Here is a 17,313-nt window from a genome sequence, read left to right on the forward strand (position 1 = left end):
CATGTCGCCATTTAAAGTACTGTATGTTGTGAGCTTCTCTTTCATAAGTCATAATCCTCTTGAATCCTTTGTTAATCATTGGAGACTAATTATTGAGATTAGTTGCAGCAGTCCCACAGAGAGTCATTGTTGTTTTAGTAATAACCCGCTTAAAAACATTTACACACATACTTAACTCCACACACAATCGACGGGAACACGCTTTAACACGCATCAGACGGACTGGCAGATGAAAAGGCCTGTTAGGCTGGCGAATATGCGAACAGGCAAGTCCGATGAAAGATGATAGGCCAGCTGAGCATTAACTAATGCAGAACAAATGTCCTCTTGGCTTCATTGTCAAAGGGTTGCGTCACACACTAGCCATGCGCTTGAATCACCGAGCCCCTCTGCAGTCAGAATGCAGGCCGTTGGATGCAAGCGTATCCCCACCGTATCAGTATCCGAGTATCATGGAGTCCCGCGGCACTCGGCTCTGTAGTCGTGCTTTCTCAAGCTTTGAGCTTAAGACGCCAGATCCTTTTCTTTCTCTTCACACACAATAAAACGATCTAATTCCCCTCCCTGGTCCAGAGCCACCCATTCATAGATGGATTCAGAGGGCCCGTACGGCATGTTCCACGTCGGTTTGTGTTTGGGGAGTGCGCTTAGTAACTGAGAGCATAATAGAAACTTCGATGTACACTTACGCATACACATCTGTCAGCAGTTCGCTTTGTCAATTTGCCTTGATATATCAGTTTTCACTTAAGACAACTTTGTAGAAGAGGCAAGACTGCTTTTGTAAAAAGAATTAGGGCTGGGTGATGTGAGCCAAAAATCATATCTCTGAATTTTTAGACTGATGGCAAATTATGATATACAAATTATTTTGGTATTTTCTACAGGCCATTTTTTTTAGGCTAATAATTTCTACTTCCACTTTTAGATGCAGTATTCATGGCATCCTATGCAGATTAAATGGTTTTGCCGCTTATCTGATCTTTTAAATATGGATAATCTCCAAATAATTAAAGTAGGGCTGCAATTTGATTCTTTCTTTGATTAAACATTTAATTTGATTTTTAAAAAGCCTATTTTTATTCAACAATATAATTTCAGTGTTGTTTCCCAAAATATGTGAAAATCGAAGGTTGTTAAATCAATTATAGTGAATTTATTTGTGTAGTCTAGGCTGTATATTATGTGCCAAAGAAAAGCAGAAGTTGTAATCACTCAATTAAAATGAAAATAAATAAACACAAAAGCACAGGCTAAATATAAACTGGAAAAAAGTCGGAGGAACACATTTTCACTCATCTGAATATAATTATATTACAGAAGTCCTTTACAATCATTGCTTAAATTTGATTTTAAAAATCCTGAAGATTCCCTGACTACTTTAGTTTTGTTATGCCTTTTTATAGCTTGACAGCCCCAGTCCCCATCCACCTTTATTGTATGAAGAGTGCAGCATGAACATTCTTCAAAACATCTTTTTTTTTTGCTTCTTTTGGTTTGTAATTCAGGGTGCATTTAGTACAGACTAAATGTAAACTAGTAAAAAGTTGGAGGAACACTTTTTCTCTCATCTGAATATAATTACATTACAGTAGTCCTTTACAGTTACTGCTCATAAAAATACAGTTGCTTGTGCGATAATAAAAAAATAATGTCTCAATATTTTCTGGAATTTTGTTAATAACGTTAATTAGACAATATTTTGCTGAGCATGTTATTGTGCTGGTATAGGAATATTTTTCATATTCTGTGCAGTGGTTTGTTCGCAGGAGTAACAGAAATTTTTCCAATAAGTTTAAATGGATTTTTACCTTTATATGGCCAGTTTTTCTAAACTAATTAAATGTATGCATCATCTTTTGGGTCAAATTCCTAAATTAAATCAGTAAATTCTAATAGTAAGATTGTTAACAGTCACATTAAATCAGTATATTGCATCAGTATTAAATCACTGCATGAGTGAGTCATTGAGTCATTCGTTTAACTGATTCATTCAAACAGCTGATTGATTCAGTAACGAAACACTTCCATGTGTCGCTCAGAAATGCAAAACAGTTTTGCTGTGGCTTTGTTTCAAACTATTTTTGTTGACGAAACAGAGCAAAAACAGGAACATGTGCATCTATTAATATTAACTTCTTGTTTATTGGACTGCTTTATAAAATTGGTATCACATTTGCAATCATACTGATATTTGGAGAAAAACAAACAGTACTCTTTGTATGATATACTTTATCAGATGATATAACTATAAAAAACAAAAAGTCACATCTTAATGTGGAATTTTAAATGTATTTTAATAGACTAAGTGTAAACTCTAAATACGAAGAGCATATGCGTGCACTCACTGAGTATGTTTTTGTTTGGTTTTTGTGATATACTCGATAATGTCAAATTGTTTCTTCTTCTTTCTTTTAAAGGAGAAGTTCATTTCCAGAACAACAATTTATGAATAATTTACTCACCCCATTGTCATGTTCATGTCTTTCTGTCTTCAGTTGTGAAGGATTTTTCTCCATTTTCTTCATTGGTGCCCTGATTTTAAAAAAATGTAGTTTAAATGCAGCTTCAAAGGGCTCTAAATGATCCCAGCTGAAGAAGAAGGGTCTTATCTAGCGAATTGATCGGTCATTTTTTCGAAAAATAAAACTTTGTATACTTTTTAAGCACAAAAGCTCGTGTAGCACAGGCTTTGGGAGGCACGTCAACGATGCTACGAATTAGTGATGGGTCGTTCTTGAACGATTCGTTCATTTTGAACCAATCATTAATGTGACTCAGGAAGAACGAGTCGTCCCGGGGAGTGATTTGTTCAGTCGCGCATGCGCACCATCCTATTAAGTTCTGTACTGGAATTAGTTCACCTGATTCGAGTCTTCAGGTTCGAATCTTATGGGGCTGTCACGTGATAAACGAAAGACTCAAACCCGAAAACTTGTCAGATAAGAGGTGAGGTGAGCTAATCATAGACTGAAGACCCAGGTAAACAATGAATGAATCGTTTCTATTTCTTATAGCATTATAGTTTTGTCTTGTTTGTAGTGTGATCAACGTTTGTTGAGACTCAAAGGTCCGAGTCGGTAAAATGATCTGAACTTTCCATCACTACTACGAATCACGTCTAAATTCATCGTCTGTGTACACCGGCTAAAAAAGGAGTATGGTGAAAAACTCCATTTTATTTTCTTCTACAACTTCAGAATCATCCAACATCGTTGTACCTTTTTGTTTGTAAACAGCGTTTGACTTACTTGCACTTCCTTAGTCTTTGCGAGTTCGCTTTGTAAACACTGGGTCTGTAGCTCCGCGTGACCTTTCGACATGATTCAATAGTAAGTAGCGTCATGAACGCACGTCCCAGAGCCTGTGCTACACGAGCTTTTGTGCGTAAAAAAGTATACAAATTTTTATTTATAAGACCCTTCTTCCTCAGCTGGAATCGTTTAGAGCCCTTTGAAGCTGCATTTAAACTACATTTTGGAAGTTCAAAATCGGGGCACCAATGAAGTCCATTATATGGAGAAAAACGCTGAAATGTTTTCCTCAAAAACCATAGTTTCTTCACGACTAAAGACAGAAAGACATGAACATCTTTGATGACAATGGGGTGAGTAAATTATTTGTGAATGGTTGTTCTGGAAGTGAACTTCTGATATTATGATATTATCATAGACGATGTATATCACATACACCTGCGTTTAGATTTTTAAACCTACATATAACATCCAGCAACAAATATTTCAGTATTATACACAGTAATAAAAGATATTTTAGTCCAAATTTCGGTCCTTGCTTTCTTTTTGATGTAAAATCTAGACTTGTTTGCTGTCAGGACAAGTCACGGGTGTGAATATACCTGTGAAACATAAGTTATGCTCTAAGGAAAGCACACAGTATCTGTCAGAGCAGGATCTTGCTTTTTTTGCAGCTGCTCACTCTCTGTTGTTGCTTTTTTCAGAAGCACACACAACATTATAACTACTTTGTGTCTGTAAACAGTATTGCCTTATTCTGTATTCTCACAACCAGTATACCACCCAGCTTGAAAAAGAATCTAGGATCAGTGGCTTTTTTTGGACTCATAGTCTGACCTTGCTGACCTGTGACAACGACAAAACAGAGACTAAATTTGGATACTGATTTGTTGTGTTGCCAAATCCCTAATTTGCTTTTATGTGTTGACTTCCAATGCCTAATCTCATCTGTTATGTTTAGACTTAAGTGTCAATTTTAACAGTCTGCATACACAGACATCCCTTAAGTCTACACAGTTTAAAGACTGTAGCCCATGACATATCCAGGTAGAGTGGTCCAGCTCATCAGAATCAAATAGTAGTCCTGTGGAATCGCAATAATCGTTTTTCCTCAATATCCTACCAACCTAATCCAGATTATCGAGGCAGTTGAGGCCTTGTGATTTACACAGGTTTTAAGACACATCACTGCTGCCAAAGAAGTGAAAGAGCAGCCTAGTGGCACACGTGAGCTCCTGGGTTTGCACAGAGTATGTGGTAAAAAAAGAGATGGGATTAGGTCTTTTCTAATCATAGTTGTCTCCTGGAAAGTGCGCTCGCTGTCTCCAGTGAGCCGGCTATGCTCTGGAGAACTCATGGGTAGCATGTCACATGGGACAGACAGTGAAAAGAAGAGGGGGATGCACACACATGTGACACTCAGTTTCAGACTAGAATGTAGACCAGAGTTATTATAAAGGAGTATTTTATTTGTTTTGCTTTGTTTTGTGACCCTGGACCACAAAACCAGTCTTAAGTCGCTCGGGTAAATTTGTTGCAATAGCCAAAAATACATTGCATGGGTCAAAATTATTGATTTGTCTTTTATGCCAAAAATCATTAGGATATTAAGTAAAGATCATGTTCCATGAAGATATTTTATAAAATTCCTACTGTAAATATATCTCAGCTTAATTTTTGACCCTTATGACTGGTTTTGTGGTCGTGGGTCACATATTTAGTTTATTTTTTAATTAATTAATTAATTTTATTATTATTGTTTTATTTATGTTTTATTTATTGTTTTGCCAGTTTTTAGATTTTCTACTCAAAAAATAAGTAAATAATAAATAAATACAGTTGACTGAATCCACTATATTTAGATTTGCCAAAGTTTGTGAGGGTCATGCCATTATTTTTGCATGGCATTATTTTTTAATACATTGATACAAGATTACTTTTATTTGTAAACTCTCAATTTTAGTGATCCTAGTGGTGAAAATGATATGAAAAAAACAAACAAAATATATTAATTATAAACACATTAATTATATATAAATTATAAATAACAAATCTTTGGCTTCACTTTTTTAGTTTGTATGGAACCCCATAAAAAATATTAATTGGATAAACAATTATATTTTTGCACTCCCCCAAGAAAACTTGGGTTCACCCTAGAAACTTTGCGCTCCCTATAAAACAAAAAAGTTTTGCAACGAAAGCAACACTTATGTTGTGATCTCGAATTGTTTTTTCATCATTGTTTTTCTGCATTAATTACTGCACATGCTAATTTTGATTCTCTGTTTTTTTACAGACCTCATCACATATTGCTGCATTATCACTGGCCGTCTGAGTTGGAGAGTGCGGTGGGCTTGGTTTGTGAGCGTCGCTCCACAGAGCCGTCCGATGACTGTCTGACTCATCACAACCCGCGAATGACAGGCGTGCATTCGAGGGTGGGGCCCGCCTCAGTCTCACATGATTGGCTGCTGGATGGAAATAAGGTGAATGGAACACATGCCCAAGGAGCAAGACCCAAACCAATCAGAGGGAGAAGAGAAACGGTGAGCCTGTTACTATTATCCCACAAGAGAGTCCAGACTCATTAGTAAAGCTACGGCGTTAATCATAATGCTAAAGTTTAATGTTTTGGTGTAAAGTTGCCTGCGCTCCTTGCTTATATGTGTGTGTGTTTATCGAATTTTATTTCACGTAGTGATGCTTCGGGAAACTTAAATTTTCTGGTCAATGCACACAGTCTCCTACATAATTCAGTTTTCCCAGTAACTGGTTCCATTTGTGTGTGTACATCTCACAGTGAGTGTGGTGCTGGCTCTAAGCCGTGCTTTTGAGTCTAAAGGCAGACGCTAAGAGACCAGCCTTTACCTCAGCATCTACTCTGCACACACATTTTATATAAGGTCTGGAGCCAGCAGGAACGTTCACTAAAGCCTTTGAGAATGCCTGTTACTGTCAAAAGTCAGCACACTCTCAAATATTACACGCAAACACACATACACACACACGTGTACGTGCTGCAGTGTAGGTTTTTGGTTTAGCAGGACAGTACAGACTGCCCCCTCACGTTCTAAAAAGAGCTTGTTTTAAAGCCAATAGCAGTGTTTCTGCCAGTTAGCAGAACACATCAAGTCTTCCTTTTCAGTGTGTGTGTGTGAAATGTCTAATGTGTGATCAGTCCTTGGGTGATATCTTTATTTAGCACATCTAGTGTTGCTTTTCCACTTCGCTAAGCACAGATACCTAATGATTTGTTGTGGAGAGGTGTGTTGTTACTTTGTCACAATGGATGACTAGTTGGCCAGTTAGTGTGGCTATTAGTGAGATTGTGTGTGTTAATTATTATTATTCAGTATTTTCTTTAGATATAAACGTAAATCTAAAAAAAAATTATACATCAAAGAATTATAAATTAGAAATTAAACTATAATTAAAATGAAAACTGAAAATATAAAATTATATACTAGTCAGAAATATTAATAAATGCTATACTTGTATATAATACTAAACTATTTTTGTGCTATATACTATATATATATATATATATATATATATATATATAATCCTAAAAAAGTTATTTTAGTACTTTATACAGTTGAAGTCAAAAGTTTACATACACCTTGTGGAATCTGCAAAAATGTTAATTATTTTACCAAAATGAAGATGTGTATATTTTTCTTACTTTACCCAAATATCATATATGTTTTTTATTTAGTACTGCCCTTCAGAAGCTACAGAAGATCTTTTTCAGAAGACAAAATAGGTTAAATTTACCCTGATCTTCAAATTCAAAAGTTTTCACCCCCTGCTCCTAATGCATTGTGTTTCCTTCTAAAGCATCAGTTGAGTCTCAGTTGTCCTCAGTGTGAAAACATGTATCTTAAAAAACAAAAAAACAAACAAAAATCAGGTGGATCATTCAGGTAACAACACGGTATCAAGAATCAAGCATATGTAAACTGTTGAACGGGGTCATTTTTATAAATTCAGTGATTATCTTCTCTTGTGGACTATATTTTATGTGAAATATCTTATTCAGGTCAGTACTACATAAAAAAAATCATGCATTTTGATGGATTCCTCTTATTTTGGTAAAATAATTAACATTGTACAAGGTGTATGTAAACTTTTGACTAACAAATTATATACTAAGATATCATATACTATATATAATATATATATATATAATATACTATATAATACTATATTATATATATATATATATATATATATATATATATATATATATATATATATATATATATATATATATATATATATATATATATATATATATATATGTATAGACCATTTCGCTAGATGTAAACAACACTGGTCCAGAAGCACTTCCTGTTTTTTTTTTTTTTTTTTATGTCACATATACAAATACATCTTAAAGGTGCTAATGTAACATTTTCATCCAGTCAAATGTTATGTTGGTTGTATTTTTTTGTGATGTTTGTGTAAAGTTAAAAAAAAAAGAAACAGGAAGTGTATCGGGACCAGTATGTTTACATCTGACGAAATGGTCTATATATATATATATATATATATATATATATATATATATATATATAAATACTAATAAACGTATGTCTGAAGGCATGGCATGTTTTTTTTTTTCCACTTTCCACCCCACTTAATGCATCATCCTCTAATTAGTCTATACATGTTCAGGATTAACCATCATTAAATCAATGATGCTTGAGAACAGGTGAAAGGTTTTCAGCCTGCTCAGCACACTTATTAGTTTGTGCATTAATTAACACAGAAGCATCATTAGGAAAACGAGCCACCACACAAGGCTGTACATCAGGACCCCAACACGACTTTGTCTTGCTGCAGATCCGTGTTTGTGTGTATGTGTGTGTGTGTGCGCGCATATAATGGACAAGACCCCAGGAATGCGGGGTCAGATTCCCAGCGTGCTCGATCAAGAAGCGATTAAACGAGGGCCCTTCAGCTTAATTACACAGAGGCCACCTGTCAGTAGATTAGCTGATCACGGAGCACAGCATTCTGGGTTAAATCAAAGAGCGGGAGTAGCAATCACACGGTTCCGTTCATCTTAATCGAGCTGATTTCTTCTTCCCTTACTTTCATTACTCGCTCTCTTGCTTCCTCGCCAATTCTACTAACCGCCTCCCAATCACCTTTCCAAACCTCATGTCCATGGGGGTTCAGATGTTTCTTTTCCAAGCGAGGGAGAACCAGCTTTAAACACTCATATTTGCCATTATTTAACTAGACATTTAGCTCCGCCCCAAACTCACGCCATTGGTGGAGCTGGTGTCGATGTCCTAACTAATAGAATTTTAACCCACATCACTAATTAGAGTATGTTCCAAACAGAATCACTTGATTAAGGTTATATTTGATGTTTGTTGGCAGTTTGGAACTATTACAGCTAAGTTTTATTTCAAACTGTCTCCAACCATATCGTATAGATTGTGGTAAACGAACTGTATCAGGGCGTTCCACAGATGTCTGGGCTGATTTCAAACTTGATATGTGGAGAAGAAACAGGCATGTTCACATGCGCTTTGTGTTTATGCAAATGCATGCCTGTTTGAGTCAATGTGCCACAATGGTCAGAAGAAGCAAATGCTTGTACATGGTTTTAATCTGTCCTGCCTGACATCATTTTTTTTTTTGGATCTTCACCATTTATTTTTAAAAGCTCCTAGATTTGCATAAATTCAATTGACAGGATTTTCCTGCTGTTAGACGTACAGCATGTCTATCCTCTGAAAAGGTGTAATCCACCTTAATCAGACAGACACGGTGCCTGCAGAGCACTGAGGCCTTTACCCTAAGTGAGTTCATGATGAGTTTGCTTTTTCCATATATTTTTCTCCAAGATGTTTGAATTTCAGTTTAGTTTTAGTTTTTATTTCATGTTCAGTTTCAGTTTTAGTTTTTGCAATTCAGTTTTAGTAACTGGGGAATCACCAAATAACCAAGACCTTTTGGTTGAAGATTGGCAAAACCTGCAAAATAAATTATTAAATGATTCGTTTAGCCATGAATCTCTATTCGCACTCAGTTTAACATTTACAGCCAATCGGATTCACATACTCATTACTTTTTCTCTATATAACCAGAACACATCCATCAAATATAATAACTGCACTCTATGCATGTCTTTGTCTTAGCCCTCCTCCTCCCCAGCACCACCTGCCTCGATCTGCTACAGGATCTTTCTTCTCTTTAGCAGCAGCATAGTCCTTTTTAATTTTATATTCCAAGCATTTAGCAGAAGCAAGTACTATGTTGCCGTCTTTTACTTTGGTTACATTTGGTAATGATTAACGATTGGCAAATGAATGAGAAACAATGTAATTTCTTAAACCTACTTAAGCTGCAACATCTTTTGTAATGCAAATACAGTAATAATCAGTCCTTCTAGGATTTCGTGATTTTGCAGTCACATAGTTTAATGTGAAATCAACCAAACTCCGCAATATTCAGAGGAGCTTCTAATTTTTCTAAATTGCCGCAGATTTCCCTCCAATTTAGAGCCTAGATGCATAGTGCGATGACAATACTTCCGGCAATCTGTTCATTTTATCAACACTGCCTGAATCTTGAATGAAAATGTAAATTCACTTTTTGACAGTAGGTGGCGCTTTTGGGATAGCAGTAATATAGTGGTTTCCAGGGTTATTCCTGTAAATACAGCAGGTTACTACTCTACACTCTACACAGGTGGTTTTTCAGCCAATTCAAAAAAGGAATATTTCACAAAACTGCAATGGAAACAGCTTTTCCGCATTTACAGGTCACATGACGTGAACAGGCATATGATCATTCTTCAATGTACTATAAACTCCAAGAAACACTTCATACGTAGCTGCTCTCAAGTATAAGGGCGCTGCTCCTGTAAAGATGCACGCATATGCGTCTTTCAATTAAATAAAGCCAAAATCTGTCCAAATCCCACCAAAATCCGTTGCCATGACTTATCGCAAGAGAAACAAATCACGTTTTAGTTGCATAACGTCGGTTGATGGAAACATCATTTCGCAGTACTTTTTTATCGTCATTTATAAAATATCGCTAAAGTTTTGCGCAAATCTGTAATGGAAACACGCCTACTGTTATGTGAGAAAAATTTCAGACTTGTCTGACAATAAAGTATTATTATTATCATTACTTTATACAATGTATGGTAAGTAGCATTTTTTATTTATTAGTTCTACTGTAGTTTTTTCTTATTACTAGAAATTAGTTTCTTATTCTTATTTAATCACTGACTGTTTACTTGGCTTCAGTGAGCTTGTGTTTTATTATATAGTTTTTTGTGATATTGACAGTGGTGACAAGAAATCAAACATTTTGGTATAATAAAGCAAAAATAACTATATTGTAATATATATTGTTACCATGAAATAAAAATACTCATATCATGATAATTCAGTCATATCGCCCACCCCTAGCTTTATCACAGCACTTGCAATCTCAAGTATCAAAACACATGACATGCTGTAAATAAGAGCATGGGTATGGTGCAGTGAAGTTAACCAATCACAGCAGTGGGCATTTACTTCCATTTCTGCAAGTACAAGTCCAGTTTTTCACAGAGATTGAAAATGAGGTTGAAAAATTATACTTTTTTACAAATATTAGACTTGCAAACTTTATAAAAAATAACCTCAAGGAACCTCAAGTAACCTCAGTAACTTTGCACATCTGTATCACTATTTCCTTCACACCTTCTGTTCTACAACATCTACAGCATAATGTGATGTCCCTGCACCAACATACAGATATTATAACACTAAGCATGCAGTTCTCATCTACTGAGAGATTCACAAAGTGCAGTGTGGCACTAATACATGCAAGGACACATATTGGTAGAAGCGGTTTAGACAACGGTGCCACCATCCCTCCAGCTGGAGTCACATGAGTTTCAGGCTAGTGGACTGTTTTATCACATCTACTCTCTCATGCAGACATGCCAGCACCCCCTAGACAAACACATACAGGGTGTGAATGCACATTTACATACATTTAGCGGCATCCCATCAGCTTCTTTTCTTCTCTGCTCTTTGCAAGTGTGCACGTGGCTTTTGTTCTGACATTAGCTGGGAGCTGCCAGATCACATTTAGACAGGGTCTAAAATAAGCTCTCATAAAACTGGCAGAGAGCAGTGAGAAGAGAGACAGCGAGGGAGAGAGAGAGAGGGAAACGGCAAACACACAATGAGGGATTTAGAAGGAAGGAAACGCAAGGTGGAGTGACTCCAAAACTTCTCTTTGCATAAGACTTTTCTTTGAGGCTTGACAGATCCTAAGACTCTGAGCTTCCTGCCACTCAAATCACGACGCTCTCCGCTACTGATTCTTAAACAGCAAAGCCTTGATTTCAGCACTTCATTTTCAGGGAATAATTAATTCAATCCCCTTACAATTGGATTCACCTGCCATGCCTTTGAAATATTTCTTCGAAATGTCTTTACAAACACATGTACAAACACAAAAGTGTCAGTCAGTTTGTTTTTTTTTTTTAAGGAAACCCTGGCTATTAAGACTTGTATGGCTTAATATAATGTAAATGATGTCTCTTACTCAAATATGTAGTAGAAAACCCATGAAAGACTTCCATTATTTAAAAAATCCACAATATCTGGAAGTTTGTAGTCTCCTTGTAGGGAAAAATCAACGGTACAGCATTTGGTTTAAGCCTACGTTTATATCCATCCTAGGGCTGGACGATTAATCGAAAAGTAATCAAACCAAAATTAACAATCTCTCTTTTTTTAAAGGAAACCCCGGGTATTAAGACTTGTATGGTTTAATATTATGTAAAAGATGTGCCTTACTGAAATATGTAGTAGAAAACCCATGAAAGACCGTCGATGACATGAAATGGCTGCACTCGGTGACTACTGCCAATACCTCAAGAAAAATAAAATACTGATACGATGCCACATTGTGCGCTTTTGGTTGTAATTTTCAGTCGAAGGACACAAGAGAAGCGATGTAAGTCTTTACTGCTTTTCTTAGTGATAAGAAGAGGAGAAAAGAATGGGAAGATGCCTGTGGATGAATAAAACTTCCTAAAGACGCACGTCTTTGTTCTTTCCACTTTAGCCCTGATGCCTTTGAGGTATTACGTAGACCACAGCTACTGAAAGAGCTTACAAATGGCAAAGACAAGAAACGCTAGATTCCATCCTGGTAGGATGTAAACATGCCAACGCTTGTCATGATGTCACGGCCACTAAAGAAGTTTCTTAGCGCAGATTTCACTCAATATCTGGAAGCTTTTAGTCTCCTTGTAGGGAAAATAAATGGTGCAGCATTTGGTTTAAGCCAGGGGTGCTCAACCCTGTTCCTGGAGATGTACCTTCCTGCAGAGTTCAGCTCCAACCCTGATCAAACACACCTAAATCAACTAATTAGGATCTGAAGGAGCACTTGATAATTCCAGACAGTTGTGTTTGATCAGGGTTGGAACTAAACTCTGCAGGAAGGTAGATCTCCAGGAACAGGGTTGGGCACACCTGGTTTAAGCTTATGCTTATATCCATCCTAGGGCTGGACGATTAATCGAAAAGTAATTGAAACCAGAATTAAGAATTTCTAATCAAGGTAATTTTCCCATGCCATTTTTTAAAGGAAACCCTGTGTATTAAGACTTGTATGGGTTAATTTTAATGTTAACAATGTCTCTTACTGAAATATGTAGAAAACCTATGAAAGACTTCCGTTATTGAAAAAATCCACATCATTTTATACATATTTTGGACTCTGGGGGTCACCATTATTTCAATGACATGAAATGGCTACACTCGGTGAGCTACTGGCAATACCTGTTGCTATTTTTACAACAACACAACTCGAATAAAAAATACTGATACGATGCCACATTTTGCGATTTTGGTTGTAATTTTCAGTCAAAGAGCAACAAGATAAGTGATGTAACTCTTCACTACTTTCCTAGTGATAAGAAGAGAAGAAAAGAATGCCTGTGGACGATGCCTGTAGACCAAGTAGACCGATAACCGATATTTTGAACCGATATTTATGTCTGGCGTAAAAATTTTAATTAATGTTAAAATTAAGAATAACAAGCGCTCTAACAAAAACTTTCTTTAGATGCTTTTAAATTACTTTATCAGCAAATCGGTTTTGAAAATAACCAATACTTATAACCATAAAAATGCTTAATATCGGTGCAGATAATTGGTCAACCCCTGATCCATCACCACCTGTAAGCTCTTTCAGTAGCTGTTGTCATCATATCAGTATTTTATTTTCCAACTTGTGTTGTGGTAAAAATAGCAACAGGTATTGCCAGTAGCTCACAGAAATACATCCATTTCACATCATCGAAATAATGGCACCCCCATAGTCCAAAATATGTATAAAACAATGTAGATTTTTTAAAATAATGTTAATCTTTCATGGGTTTTCTACTACATATTTCAGTAAGAGACATCATTTTTGTTATATTATGCTATTCAAGTCTTAATACCTGGGGTTCCCACAGAATTGTATACTTTTTTCAGCAAGGGTTCATTAAATAAATCAAAATTTTTTTAGAAGAAAGATGTGGTATTGAAGACTGGAGAAATGGCTGCTGAAAATTTATATTTGCCATCACAAGAATAAATTTCATATATAAAAATAGTAGACAAATTTTGTTTGTGTAATTTACAGTGAAATACAGCCTTCAAAATATAAAAAAATCTGACCCCAGAATTTTGAACGTCGTGTATCACTGTGCATCTGAATTCAGGATGGAGTTTTGAACTCACAAACTTTCTGAGTTGAGTCATGTAGTGTGATGGTTCTTTTTCACCCCAAACTCCCTCTGTCATTTTTATTTATTTATATTATTCCCCCGAATTAACCCACTGTCACTGCTTGCACTGTGTTTGCCTTGTCATAGAGGATGAATGAATCCTCGCTGGATATAAATACACCACATACAGGTACAGAGTAAATAAAACTGAAAAAACCTGAGGTGACAGAACCAGTTGGCATGTTTATGGGTCCTGGCATATCTCAGGCTCCATCTCTCCTGCTTTATCACACCGCTCACCCAATCTCACCGTCTCTCGCTCTTAACCCCGGATTACCGCCCGCAAGAGAGATCACAACACCCAATCACAGACCACGGGACGGATTAAGAGCCAGAGAGACAATCTCTCACGAGGGATTCTTAGAAAAATTTGTAAAGAACAGTCGGGAAATTCATAGTTAGACAGTGGGCAGAGGGGAAAAAAGAGAGGGAGGGTTGCCAAACAGCGGTGAGAGAGAGAGAGAGCACTTATGCAAGAGAGGCATCAAAGAGAATTCAGTCAGACTGTGTTTATACGGCTCGCTCCGTTGATGTGGTGAAGAGTTATAATCCTGAAGAACAGCGGAGCGTTTCGTCTTCACCATGCACATCCTCCAATCCCACTGCGTTATCAGGTGAGACGCTTCTCCTACCTGTATCGCTCTACAAGTCTAGTCATGCTGCTCTCATAACGGTAATAACAAGGTTCACGTGATCAGATTGTGATGCCTAAACCTGGAAAGTTTAGGAAAAATCTTTTTAAATTAACATTTCTAACTGATTTTACACAGTTTCTGCAGTGAATGTATTTTTAATTGAAAATATTTCATCAACTAGAAGTTGGTTTTAGCCCAGATCTTTATAAATCCTAATATTGTATTTTGGTTTTATAATATTAATTATAATGTTAAAATTACTTGTTAAATTATTTTTATTAGTAGTAGTAGTAGTAGTAGCGTTTTTTTTGTTATTATTATAATTGGTAATAGTAGTACTAATTTATTATTAGCATTATTTGTAATAATTACATTATTAGTGGTAGTAGTTTTATTATTGTTGTTTTTTATCGTTTGTAATATTATTAATATAGTAGTAGTTATTTTTTTTCTATTCTTACTACTATTAATATTATTTAACATGCGTTAAATAATCAAAAATCATGAAAAAAACATTACCCATTTATTGGTAAAATTTGTGAAAAACCCAAAACAAATCTATTTCTGGTCCAGTCTGTGGAAACAGTTGCTCTAACTTCTTTTTTGGGATCTTCTGTGCTGTATCAGTCGACTGATTTTGACTGGACGTGCAGATTTCTGATACTCCTGAATCATGTATGCTACTGCATCTGAGAATTTAATGAGAATCTATTTTAGTATTATCAGATCGGACCGATTATGAGCTTGTAGCTTTGTGTGCAAAACGATAGTTGCTCATTCCCGGCTCGTACCACGGTATTACTCTGCAAATTGCAACCTGTCCTCTCAGATGTTACAGTGGTTGTCCTCTGTCCCTTTAATGGGAAAGTTATGTAGCTCTTCCATTTGGATCCGGAATAATTGATGTTTCTGCAGAGAGCAAGTGCCAACTTGGCTGTTATTTATTTATTTTTTTGAAGTACCCCTCCCATCCATTTCTGACTAGGCAGAACCCTCTGAGGTTTCTTTTTATAGTGAGTGTCAGAGTGGGGAAAAAAGCCTTTGCTGTTTTATCTTGCTGCTTTATGCCTCTGTATATCTGTTAATCTTCTCAGGATATTTGCACGTTGCTTTTTCGTGATGGAATTGTGATTAAATATATCTTGTATTTAATATTTATCACTTGAGATGTGTTGTAGAAGACAGTGTTGCCCATCTGTGTTTGAATGTTTGTTTTTTTGTGACAAGCAGGTTCTCGTGAGGGCAGCAGATGATTGACAGTTGTATTGGTAAAACCATCCACGACAGCAAATCAGAGCGATTGTGATGAAGACGACGCGGCTTTAGAGTGACATTTCCGTTCGCCCGGGAGAACGAGAGAGAGAAAAGTCTAGAGGCTTCTGCGTCCTGACTGAACCTCAGTCAGACATATTAAATGACATTCATAAATGACGTTCCACAGCTGCAGAATCAATACAGCAAATGACAAAAACAATGTGACGAGCGAAAGAACACACTAGCCAGTATTAGACTTTGAACCTTTTATAATCTTTTCCCCATGGCTTTGAACAAAGATGGCCTTCTTTGTATTTATGTGTGTGACATCGCCATTGCTTGAGGGAGCACATCACATGAACCTTGTTTTGTGTTCTCTTGGTAATTTCCAGAAGATTCTATCAAATGAGAAAAGGGCAAACTCGAGACACTAAGAAATATAACAAAAAATACCACTGGGATTCTTGTAGTGCCTCAGAATACCACGTAAATACCGAAGTACATGAACATAATATCTGATATTGTCCCTCCACAGTATTTTTGGAAGCAAAACTCAAGCTGTTATGTAACAGAAAACATGTCTACCTCTACAGCTTTTGATGTTTAAATGAATTTTTATGCCTTTAATGAAGCGTTTTTCCCCTCGAAATCCAGCTCATGATCATGCGTATACACCCATATTAGTATCACATGCTGTTCACTGAGGTTTAAAACAGCTCTCTCTTTAAAAATCAAACTCTTTTTGATGTATATTTAAGGAAGCTAGCATTAGGGTTAGCAGCAGCGGAGGTGTTGAAGGGGTGTTGAGGGACTAGCGTCGAATGCTAACAGATTTGCCTGCATTATTTGGACACTTTGTTACATAACTCTACTTTCTCCCAGCGTAGAGCTGAGCCACTCCAGCCCTTTAATCACAGCCAAACGCGATGTGCTTGGAGACTGTGGCGTTCACACGTATATGTCGCTGGAGGTCGTAGAGTGGCTGTATTGTTAAGCCACGATGTCCAGCTGTGTAAGTCGGATCACCGTCCGCGGTCTCATTGGTAGTCGCCGCATTGCGTCACTGCTCATTTGCCCCGCTCGGCTTTGTTACATCAGCAACTCTCTCTGCCTCTCATGACTCCGGAAATCGCCGACTCTCATTGATAATTAATGATGTTTGGTCATTTTAGTGCTGAAGGTCTGTGTCAGTGTTCTTGCCTCTTCAGTCTTAATGGGTGTTGCTACTACTGGATGATGTGATGTTAATGATGGGCTGCAAAACTGGATATAGTTTTTAAGATACATTTTTTAAATGTTTTGTTTTTGTGTTTTGTTTTATTTTATTTTATTTTGTTTTGCTTTGCTTTGTTTTGCT

The 17,313-nt window shown here is 36.5% G+C and overlaps 1 protein-coding gene across 2 annotated transcripts in view; it reads left to right on the forward strand.

Annotated features, from left to right (window-relative positions):
• The first annotated feature begins 5,654 nt into the window (after positions 1-5,654).
• thrab (thyroid hormone receptor alpha b) overlaps positions 5,655-17,313 on the forward strand; it is a 34,676-nt gene continuing 23,017 nt past the window's right edge. The window contains exon 1 of one of the 2 annotated variants that reach the window (XM_051124587.1): positions 5,655-5,800. In XM_051124587.1, coding sequence (XP_050980544.1) covers positions 5,745-5,800 — 56 coding nt within the window. In that variant the 5' untranslated portion in view covers positions 5,655-5,744. Of the gene's footprint in view, positions 5,801-14,158; positions 14,682-17,313 lie in introns of those variants that run through there. The other variant, XM_051124588.1, reaches the window with a different exon arrangement.

This window comes from Labeo rohita, chromosome 12, assembly GCF_022985175.1.
Source record: "Labeo rohita strain BAU-BD-2019 chromosome 12, IGBB_LRoh.1.0, whole genome shotgun sequence".
Taxonomy (NCBI): domain Eukaryota; kingdom Metazoa; phylum Chordata; class Actinopteri; order Cypriniformes; family Cyprinidae; genus Labeo; species Labeo rohita.